The 12,212-nt window shown below is 41.5% G+C and overlaps 1 protein-coding gene across 1 annotated transcript; it reads right to left on the bottom strand.

Moving 5' to 3' along the window:
* Window positions 3,396-6,121, bottom strand: LOC107647597. Its single transcript, XM_016351665.1, has 3 exons — window positions 5,684-6,121; window positions 3,858-4,794; window positions 3,396-3,547 (listed from the first exon to the last, which is right to left on the bottom strand). Exons 1-3 carry the CDS (start codon window positions 6,119-6,121, stop codon window positions 3,396-3,398), a joined length of 1,527 nt encoding a protein of 508 aa, XP_016207151.1.

Here is a 12,212-nt window from a genome sequence, read left to right as displayed (position 1 = left end):
AGACTAAAAAGGGCTCTATTGCTAGGCTCAACGTACCTGTGAAGAGAAATAGAAAACCTATAGCAGCCAAGACTCTTCGTTACTTTCCTCTCATACCACGACTGCAATGGTTATTCATGTGCAGCAAGACATCAATTGACATGTTGTGGCATAAAGAGGCGCGTAATAACGATGGTTTGTTTAGGCATCCAAGGGAGGTTGAAGCATGAAAAAAGTTTGATGCAAAGTATAATAACTTTTCAAAAGATTCACGCAATGTTCGCCTAGCCTTGGCAAGCGTTGGATTTAATCCTTTTGGGAATATGAGCACAAAGTATTCTATCTGGCCTGTGATTCTTATTTCGTATAATCTTCTGCCCTGCCTTTGCATGAAACAGACATCTTTTATTCTATCCACACTTAGTCCTGGGCCAAAAATGCCAGCTAACGACATAGACGTTTACTTGCAGCCTTTGGTAGATGAGTTGAAGCAATTATGGGATGGCGTTGAAACATATGATGTCAAAGAGGGAAACATTTTCAAGATGTGTGCGGCACTAATGTGGAATATTAGCGACTTTTCAGGATTGGGAAACCTATTTGGTTGGAATACACACAGTGGGTTAGCTTGTCCTAGTGTAACTTGGATGCTAAGCCTCATCGGCTGAAAGACAGTCAAAAATGGTGTTTCATGGGCCATCGCCGCTTTTTAAATCAGGGACACAAATACAGACTAGACCGTAATAGATTTGACGAGCAAGTCGAAGGTAGAGATCCACCGAAGAAGTTATCCGGAACAGATGTATTGAGGCAACAGTCTAATGTGCACGTTTCATTTGGGAAGATTTCAAATGTGACATCCAAAAAAAAGACGCAATGGTTAGGATGCGGATGAAGATGACTCTCATTGGAAAAAGAAGAGTGTTTTCTTTTACCTCCTATACTGGAAGGATCAGATGTTGCGTGATAACCTTGATGTGATGCATGTAGAGAAAAATGTCTGTGACAATGGGGTATTCACTATCTTCAACGATAGCGGCAAATCAAAAGACAATCTTAAAGCTCGCAGAGATTTACAATGCATGGGCATAAGGCCTAAATTGTGGCCGGACGAAGGTGGTAAATATCCTTCTGCTGTATTTGCGATTTCAAATTCACAGAGGGATGTATTTCTGAAGACTCTGCAGAATATGGTCTTTCCAGATGGTTACTCTAGCAATGTTGTTCGTTGTGTTGATTTACGACAGCGTAAGTTGTCTGAGTTGAAAAATCATGACTGTCATATTCTAATGGAACAATTACTTCCGATTTTGGTGAAGAATGCACTTCCGAGTCCAGTGTCCAATGTGATTGTAAATTTGTCATCATTTTTTCGAGAATTTTATGGGAAATCCATAAACCCTATGCAGCTTGCTGACTTTCAGAATCATGTTGTGCAAACCTATGTTAGATGGAAATGATTTTCCCTCCATCCTTCTTTACTGTTATGGTTCACATCACGGTGCATCTCGTTGATGAGGTAACTCTTGGTGGACCAGTACATTATCGGTGGATGTATTCAATAGAAAGGTTAGCTTGCTGATAAACCCCTTTAATACAATCAGTTGAATTAAGGTTTAATTATTCTGCAGGTCCCTATAGTTTCACCGAATTTTCAATTAGGTCCCTATACTTTTTTTCTTTTCAATTGGGTCCCTGTACCTTATTTTTTTTCAATTAAGTCCCTTTAACGTTTGACGTTAAAAAAAACGTTAGTGAGTTGTGGAATGACTTATTTACCCCTGTCTTCTCCCTATAAACACTCTTGTTGCAGTATCTGAGGTTTCTCTTCTTCTCCCTTTTCCATTTTCAGTTTTCATATTCTCCAACTTTATGGCTCATAGTCAAGGAACCTCGTTCATTCTCTCTTCGGAAAGCTGTGTTTCCAGGAGCTCGTACTCGAAGGAAAGAAGACATCTGTGTTTCTGTGGAGAGGCAGTAACCATCCGCCGTTTCTCAGCCGTTTCTAACCATGGTAGGAGGTATGTTACTTGTGGGAAGATACCAAAATGCAACTTTTTTGAGTGGATTGATGATTTTGATTGGATTGAGGTTGATGACGGTGCAAAGAATGAGTGGCCAAAGGAAAAGGAAAGGCGGGTTAACTGTTTGTGTGGTGACACTCTGAGTCTTCAAATTTCAGGAACAACAAAGAATCCTAATAGAAGATTTATTTCTTGCCCTAACAGAAGATGCAAACTTTTTTGAGTGGGTTGATGAAGTTGGTGCAAGAAGTAACGTGTCTGCTGCTGCTGTTGGAGTTGTTGGAACACAAAATTCTGCTAAACGTGGAGATGGAGAGATTAATTGTTGAAGCCAAAGAAATAGATGCTTGTGTGGGTAGATTATGTGATGAGTTGAATATTCTCCAAGAACAAGTTGGGAGGTTGGATGACAATATGAAAATTCAATGTAAAATACAATATATGCTATTTATGTTTTTGCTAGTCTTAATAATTGGAATGTGGTTTGCAAGAGTTTAGAGTTATCTGTGCTATGAAGTTGTAATATAAGAGATTGTATGGCTTCAATCCAATTAAAGTTAATTAAGTTTAGTTTGAATCAATTTTGCACTTTGATGTATTTTGTGTGTATAACAAATGATAGTTGGGAAGCAACTTTATCAATGTGAATATTTAAATTTTCACAATTGACAACAACTTGCAGCAAGAAGTGGCCAGAAAATATGCTACATATATTTTCATTAAGTGTTCCTCTAAATCATACTTACACAAAATATCATAACATAAGTGGTCATATAATATGCCACATATAGCTAAGCCAAAATAAAGATCCAAGAAGTGCAACAATTAAAAGTGGTCCAACCTGATTACAAAATATCAAAATAGTGGTCCTATCCACATAATAAACAGTGGCCACATAGACACAATTCATCACAAGATATACTATTTAACAGCAACCCCAACAACCCTAACTATAAATATAAAGAGACTTCAGTCATTACTTAGGTCTATATGTAGACTAGGTGCTCCTTTTTGCTTCATCACTCCTAACTTCAGCCGCCCACTTCTCTTTACACCAAACACCTTTGTCTTTGGTAAAGGTTGAGAAGATTCTTTAGGTGCTTGGTGAGATTTTGCACTTACCACAGCTAGGAGAGGCTGGGAGGCTGGCCCTTCAAGAGGTAAGGCTTGTTGTGAGGTGGCTGTGGTTGGAGCCACTGCACCGGTGGATGTAGTTGGAGCCTGAGAAGCTGAAGTTGCAAGTATGGGAGGTGGTTGAGTGGAGACAGCAACAGCAGGTGTGGCGGGTAGCTGTTAGGAAGATGCAGGTGTGGTGGGGAGTGGTTGTGAAGATGCAGCTCTACCCCTTCCCCTGCCCCTTCCTCTTCCCCTGCCTACCCATGTTTGCCTTATTCACTCAGATCTGCGGATATTCACACCGGATCTGTTGTCGGCAGTAGGATCAGTGTCAACAGCAGCTGCAGGATCAGCAACAGCAGCAGCAGTAGGCATAGTGTCAGTAGCATTCAGATCTTCTCCGTTGGCGGCAGCAGCAACACCAGGTTCTGAAATCAAGTAAACAGCAGATTGCAACATGAATATTCAGCTCTTTTTTCAATGAATTTATAATCCATTTACAATTTATTTATAACACAGCATAATCAATTGATAATCATCTTATAGTCTATTTATAAGGCAGCATAATCTGTTTGCAATCCAAATCAATTCACAACAATTTATAACACAGCATAATAAATTTTCATACACCATACGTTATACTAATCACAACTTAATCCACTAGACACCTCAAATACCCTATAATTTCGAATTTAAAACAGTAAAACAACAGTTTGTAGGTTCAGATTTGCATGATACCTGACACTATTGGATTGGGACAATGCCTTCTATTATGTCCATATTGGCCGCAGTTGCTACATGTAACAGATGAACCCGTCCTCCTTAGCTTTGTCTGAGAACGGTTCTCATCAGGTTCTCTGATCCTCACCATCTGTGGTCTTCCTGGCTTCACCCTAAAGATGAGAGGTATGATGGTGTCACACTCAACCTTCGGCCACATATTTTTTCCATTGATTGGAGAAACTAAGTTACCATAAGTTGCAACATAGGCTACTTGGCTATAGAAGTTGCTGCAATAATCTTCTGGACTGTCCTTTTTCTCGAATATAGCACAACAAGCATGCGGACAGGGCATTCCACATAAACCCCAAAATCTGCAGCTACACGTTCCAGCCAACAAGTTAACCACAAACCTCTCAACAATCATCCGGTTCTTATAAGAAACTTCGTATTTTAGTCCTCCAGCCCATCTTGCTTGCCACTCCATAGCTCGCGTAGCAATGACATCAAGCCTCTTTTTGGGTTTAGGCATGATTGTACCCTCATATTTTTCGGCCTTCTTCTTTTTTTCAGCAAACTGAGACATCCAATAACACCGAATCCACTCGAACATAATAAGTATGGGCTTGTCTCTTGCCTCCAAGGTCCTACCATTGAAAGCTTCAGATATGTTATTCATCAACATGTCGCTCTTAGCAAGAAACGTGAAATGGCTCTTGCACCAGAGCTTTGGATCCAATGATGCTAACTTTTCATAGCATTGACGGTTGATGTTCATTAGTTGAGTCATCCTCCTCTCCCATTCCTCGACATATGTAGCTTTAGCTATTGATAAAATTAGATCCCGCAAAACAGTCCCACCTCCATATGCTTTCTTGCAATTCGCATACAGATGTCTCAAGCATAGTCGATGCTCTAACGTCGGCATCATCTCTTGAAAAACTTGCATCAAACCCTGTAGCACAGCATATATAATTCAGATTTATATAGCTACATCATATCATATATAATAACTTTTTATAAAGCTGCAACATATCATATATAATTCACTTATAAAAGGCAGCAACATATGAGCTAAATTTCAATTTTCAGTAGCTGCAACATATCATATTAAAAGTAAATAAATTAATAAATAAATTAAAAAAAGGTAAATCTTATATCACTGTTTTTGTTTTTCCCCATAATAATAACTTTTCAAATTTAGTCATAATCAAATGATGAATCGATCCAAAAGAGATGAGACTTGTACATCTATGATTTAAGGGTCCACCATGATTACTGACAGAACATTTTAATAATCTCAAAAATCAAATAAAGAAACTTGATAAGAAAAGTGACATGCATTATTCTAGTGCCTAATGAGATCTACACTATAGATATATTTTAATAGCAATATTTATTGTGTGGCCAATGATAATTTCTGAAAAATAAAAAACTGTTTTAATAAGTCATCCACTTGCAACTTGCAAGACCAAAATCCAAACCAAAAGCCACTTGTTAACACCATACAATCATGTTGGGGTCAAAGAAGATTTCCATTCTGGCTATAGATATGAATATTCTTCTGTGTTTCATTCTTTCATTAACTACTATGTAACTATACACTTCATTTGTGGTTCAATTTTGTTAGCATTCATTCTATAACAAATAATGTGCACGGGAACACACACCTAATGACTACAAGAATAAGACTAGTAATTCCTTAAGCTTGTGGAAAGTATATGTGGCCAAAGGGTCTTATATATCACGTAACTAAAAATAATGGATTGCTTAACCATTTACACAGCAGGTTAATACAGATTTAAATAGCAAATGCTAACTTTTTGTTGGTCGGACATGAATACCCACTTCCTTCTACTGATATCTCCAATATCATCCAATAACAGGTTTATAAACCAACCCCAACTGTCTCTAGTCTCAGCCTCTACAGCAGCAACAACAATTGAAAAATAGTTATCGTTTGGATCTCTTCCGACAGCCACCAACAGTTGTTGACCATGATCACCCTTCAAGTGGCAGCCATCTACTCCTATGATAGGCCTGCAACCAGCCAAAAAGCCTTGCTTGACAGAATTTAAACACATGTACATCCTCATAAACCTTGGCTGGTGTGTAATTGAAGGCCTGTCAACCAAAATCTGAGTAGTAGACCCGGGATTTGTCCTCATAATCTCTACACAGTAATCTCTGAGCTTGCCATATTGTAGAATAGCCCTGCCATGTACTTCTTTCCTCGCCTTTCTCCTCACCCAATAAGCCTTTGTGACTGAAATATTAGCCATGTATTTATCCTGAATGGTCTGAATTACTGTTGCAATCTTCATCTCCTCCCCCTACTAATATTGGTAACAATCTTCTGAGACACCCAACTACTTGATGCAAGCCTATCGCTGTAATCTCGTCCACAAGTGTGCTTTCCGTTAAGGGTCTTCAGCCGAAAGCAATCGGAACCACCAACTTTGGATGCAAACGCCATCCACCTACACTTCCCTTTCTTTCCTCTACAGCCCACTCTACATCTAACCTTATCATTCTTGATATACCTAATATCTCTTCCATTCAATAGAGCATGCTCCCTAATAGCATCCTTAAACTGACCAAGTGACTTGAACTCCAATCCCACCTTAAACACATATTCCCTATTCATCTCATCCTCATTGTATTTAGGATATCTTCTCTTCTTAATCATATCATCCGAATCTCCCTCATAGCTATCAATATCTTCAGTTTCATAACCCTCGAAAATCTCTCCAACCTCAACATCATCCCTAACGGCGGCGTCATTCACAGCAGCATCAACACCACCAGTTTGAGCATTGTCATGTTCATTTAAAGGGCCATCAAATCCCCCAAAAGCATTTCCAACTCCACCATCATTTCCATCTTCAACGTCAAATCCAAAATGATCCTCGTGGTCTCCATTATCTGCACTGTCATCAAATCTATCCTCCTCATTAGACGCTTCTGATTCACATTCAACCTCTACTTCTACGAAACCACTCTCATTGTACTCAGCTTCAGTTGGCACATAGTCCTTATCATTCGAACATATCTCAACACCGTTACCTTCCCTACAGCCATCAACAACATACACCGAGCAATGCTTAACAGTTTGCGACACTAATAACCTACCCATTCTCATGGCATCTCCATCACTCATCAACTCTCTGAGACCCGAGCTCAATTGACAACCTGGTTCACAATACCAGATCATGGCATTCCCTTTGTACCCTAACTTTTGCAACTCACTAACTATTTCTTGCAAACTCCATTCATCGAGCTCATAATGCATATCTTCCAACACCTTTCCCCCCAAATATTCTAGCATGTTCCCTAAATCATGAAACTTGCCACCATGGTGTATGTCTATGGTAAAATCCGAGTCCCCCATCCCTACAGGTATTAAAAACAGAAACATAATCCATTTAAAGCAACATCGGAACAGCCACAACAATCAACATTCAAGAATAAACAAAATTCATCATCCAATGCCATAGAAGCTCCATTCAATCACATAATTTGAAAAAAAGGTTCAGACTATCATAAGTTGAAACCATCAGCATACATTACACTTTCATAAATCTCCCATTGAAAGAAAAATCTATTTAATAAAAATAGAAGTAGAATCTATTTAAAGCACCACCATCACAGCAACAACAATCAAACAATGCCATATTTTTTTTTTGAAAAAAATAACATAAATATCAACTTTTAACACTGAAAAAATTAGGATTTTTCTTTGTCACTTACTTGCAGAAACTTCGACTGCAGGGAGATGGAGCAGAGGCGTGGTCGGAGGCTCGGTAACATGCAGCACGGTGACTCCAGGCGAGGGCCTTCACCGCGACGGAAGGAAGACGCCTTGGCCGGACAAATCGTGGAGAAGACCTCAGAGAAGAACAACGCACAAGGGCCCAGCGCAGAGAGAAGGCGACGAAGGGGACACTGACAAACCCCAATTTGACGGTTTGTTTTGTATTGAATTTAGAGCATCTTGATAACCTTTTGTCACATTTAGCCTAGGAATTAGCATGATTTTGTTATCTCTCCCGTATTTGTGATTAAGTGTAAAAACATGCTTTTTAAGCCTTATTTTGATGAATTTTATTTCCTCTTTGATTCCATAAGATGCCTTGATGTGTTTGTTAGTAATCTCAGGATGAAATAGGCTAGGCATGGATCAAAGGAAGCAAGGAAGGAAGCATACAAGTGGAGAGAAGCATTAAAAGTCAAAGAAGCAAAATCGGAGCCATGCACGCGCACGCGCACAAGGCGCTTGCGCGCACATTGCGAAACAGGCCAAGGACGCGCACGCGTACCATGCGTGCACGCGCCGATGATGGCACATGACCTCATTAATGCAACACGTGCCTGGTGATTTGAGAGGTTTTCTGAACCCATTTTTGGCGCCAAATTGCTAAGGAAAAGAAATAAAAGGATGAAGGATTAAGGGGAAGGGGGATCATCATCACTTTCAACCAATAATCACTTTTAGTTTAGAGTTTTAGAGAGAGAAGCTCTTACTTCTCTCTAGAATTAGGATTAGGATTCTTCTTGCTATCATGAATTCTCACCTTGGCTATGAGTTTGGTTATCAACATGTTGTAGGAAATGAGGACTATAATGAAGATGTGTATCAAGAATGGGATGACCAAAGGTGGGAGGAGCCATATGCATATGATCAATCTTCATGGCAACAACCTCCACCAATGCACTATGAAGAAGAGTCATTCTATGATGCATACCAATCCAATGGCTATGGTGAATCACCTTGTGACCTCCAAGCACCGCCACCATATGCCTATGACTCTCACCCTCAACATGAACCTCAACCATTCTCACAAGCCTTCCCATACCAAGCACCTTCCTATGATCCCTACCCCTCATATAACCAACCACCCCTACCATATTCTTATGACCATCATGAGCAAGAGCCCTTAGAACCACCACCCTATCAAGATTACTACCAAGAACCACCTCAATACACACAATCTCCACAACCTTACCAAAAAGAACCACCTTCCTATTATGAACTCTCTCTCTCCAAAACGACGAACCTTCCTACCCACCACAAGCCCCAATAGACGATTCTCTCACTTTGTTACTCCAAGGACAAGAAGCCATGAAGCGGGATACACTTGAGTTTGTGACCAATTTGACCAAGGTGGTGCACATTTTAGCCCACCAATGCTTGAATACTCAAGGTACTTCCGTGACCACACGTGAAAAGTCAAAAGAAGAGCAAAGCATGAAGGAGAAATTGGAAAATTCGGTGGAGAAGGAGGAGTCAAATTTTGTGTTGGAACAATTGGAGAAGCCTATGATCATTGAAGAAAGGGGAGAAGTGGTTGAAGATCTCGGAGATGTTGAAAGTCCATGGGAATGTAGCATCATGGAGAACTCTTCCAAAAGCACAAGAAAGTGGACCTTGCATGGTTTAAGTGTGGGGAAGCCTCTCTCCCCAAATTACCATCCAATACAACATTTAAGTGGGTAAAATCTCTATCCCTGAGCTTTAATCTCTCACTTGAATATGGTTTGATTGAAAATGATGGTCAACTTAGAACTCTTTGTGGAATTAAAAGTAAAAATGAGTTGTGTAGTGGTTGGAAAGTAGGTGTTAAGCTTATCAAGGCCAAGGCCTCAAGGTATAGGGATGATGTTGGGACAAGGATTACTTTATACGGATCTAGGAGGAAGCATTGGTGGAGTAAAGAGAATTCTATGAGTCAATCACCTTTATGTCAACCGCTCATCCGTGAATTGTATGATGGTTGGTTGAATAAAGAGTTGTAAGTAGTCTAGGGAGCTCCTGGGCATAATTTTTCTCCTTGAAAAAAAAAAAAAGAGAGAAGAAGGGTGGGAAGGACGCGTGCGCACACCATACGCACACGCGCCCCTGAGCGGACGCCTCATCACCCATTTTCCAGAGAGTTGGGCCTCTCTTAGGCCGGCGTTATGCCCCAAGCCCAATTCCTTCCACGCTGACGTGCACTACGTGCGTGCGCGTCCATACAGCTATAAGGAAACGCACGCGTACGCGCATCTGCCGCGTACGCGTCGACCCGCTGCTAGAACTTCTGGGCCAATATCCAGAGAGTTGCGCTGGATCTGGGCCAACTTTAAGCCCCCAGCTCAACTCAACTCACGCGAACGCACGCTGTACGCGTCCGCACCCCTCTCTGTTTCGCTGATTCACGCGTTGGCGTACTTCACGCCTCCGCACCCATCCAATAAGATTAAGCAGCTCACGCGAACGCGCACAGTGCGCGTGCGCGTCGATGCGTATTAGCATCACCCAGGGCCAAAGGACCCGAGAGTTGTGCCAACTCTGGGCCTCTTTTAAGCCTCCAGCCCAGCACATCCGCGCCGATGCGCACCTTGCGCGCCCGCGCCCATCCCGATTCCTTCACATACGCGCCTGCGCGTCTGGCGCTTCCGCGCCATTCTTTCATTCCTTCCACTCACGCGAACGCGCACAGTGCGCGCGCGCGCGGATTCGAATTTTCACTTACCCCAGAGACGCGAACCCTAGCGCATTCGCGCACCACACTTCTTCCCCTCTAACGTTCCATTTCTCTTCTCCCACCACTCAACTCCCAGCAACCTCCGCCCAGCGCCACTCGCCGCGACCGCCGCCGCCATCATTGCCTCGCCCTTCTTCCTTCATCGCCCCCTCTCTTCCACTCACCCTTCCTCTCTGTCTCTACCCATCTGCCTCTCAGCGTCCCAGTGCCGCCCAGCGCCACTCGCCGCGACCGCCGCTGCCGCCGGCGCAAGTTCAACCGCGCTGCTCCGGCCAGTTCTTCTTTTCACCACTCCGCTTCACCTTCCTTCCCTTTTGCTCCGCTCAGTTTTCAGCACCCCAGGTTCCATACCCCCCTGTTCTGTTTCCCTTTCCTGCTTCTTCTTATTTTTGTTAATGTAGTTAGAATTAGGTTAGTTAATTAGTTTAGTTTGATTTAGGTGGTTAGCGAATCTGGGCTGAGTAGTGGATTTAGGCATTGTTTGCTTTCCTGTCACTGTGGAGTTGCTCTGTTTCATTGCTGTTTGTGCTGCATTACTGGCTTGTTCGCCCATTCACATGAATTCAAAACCTGATTTCTGTGTTTCTGATTCCTTAATGAATCCGTATGGAATTTGTGCGACCGTTTAATTTTGGGGATTAGCCAATTTGCTGCTGAAATGCTGCCGGATTTTCATTAACCACAGTTTTTATATTGAACTTATTTGATGAATGTAACAGCCCTAGTTGATGAATTCTGTTCAATTAGTGCTCTATTGCCTACATGGTTTTTGAAAACTCCTCAGGAACAAGTTCTTTGGTCATGTTTCCATATTCCTGCTTGTTATTCATGTTGATTTGCTTCTATGCATTGCATGGTTGAATAAGCTTTTCGATTGACCATTGCTTGTAGTTCTCTGGAAGTTATACATTACTAGTGATCCTTCACATTGATTGATGTTTTGTTTCATATTAGTTGCTTTCTAGCAATATCATATTTCATCATCAATGACTTGTTGCAATTCATGATTGTGAACGTGCTTACAGCATTGTTTTGTTCACTCATTTCAAATTGAGATAGTAATTACCATATCACTAATTTTCAAACTGATTTCTAAGTCTAACTCGTTCAACCAACTAACTCCTTTTGGTTTTCCTCCTAACTCTTTATGTCGTTCTTTTGGATATGGTGCTTTCCGAGCTCAATTAATGAATAATGTGCAAGACATGGTTTGCATTCTTGGTTTGAAGTTCGATTTGAATTTTGTATTCTGTTGCTTGCATTTCAAGAAACCTTCTTCCTTTATTCACTTCATGAATATGCTTTGCTTTGAGCGTTTTGTATCTACTTGGCTATAGGCTAATGTTATATTATCTATGTTTTCAGGATGTCGGATAAAGGAAAAGCTATCGCCACTGCTTCCAAAAAAAGGAAGCGCTCCAAGACCTCTACACCCCCACCATCTGCTAACTATGCGAGGAATCCGCTGAATGAGGAGGAGAAAGAAAATCAGTTACTCCCGTCCACTGATCCAACCAAATTTCCAAATCTCTACTGCGAGCTACGCCTTTCCCGTTATGCAAAGAAAAATCTGAATATTGAGAAGAAGCTGAATCTTCCCAATGATGTGAGGCGTGCCATAAACGCCCGTATTTCTGAGCTGGGCTTGGATTTCGTCGATAGGGACTTGGGACGGATTAACATCTCGTGGGTCAAGGAATTTTACTGCAATTTCTTTCGACCAAGCTTGGATTTAGTATACTTGAGGGGTAGAGAGATTATGATCACTGAGGATGCCTTGAGGGATGCACTGCTCTGCAGAGTTGGCACTCCTGAGACTTGTGCCTACCAGCAGGCAGAGGTAGCT

The sequence above is a fragment of the Arachis ipaensis genome, chromosome B06, assembly GCF_000816755.2.
Source record: "Arachis ipaensis cultivar K30076 chromosome B06, Araip1.1, whole genome shotgun sequence".
NCBI classification, from domain to species: domain Eukaryota; kingdom Viridiplantae; phylum Streptophyta; class Magnoliopsida; order Fabales; family Fabaceae; genus Arachis; species Arachis ipaensis.
This window is presented reverse-complemented; position numbering and strand designations above follow the sequence as displayed.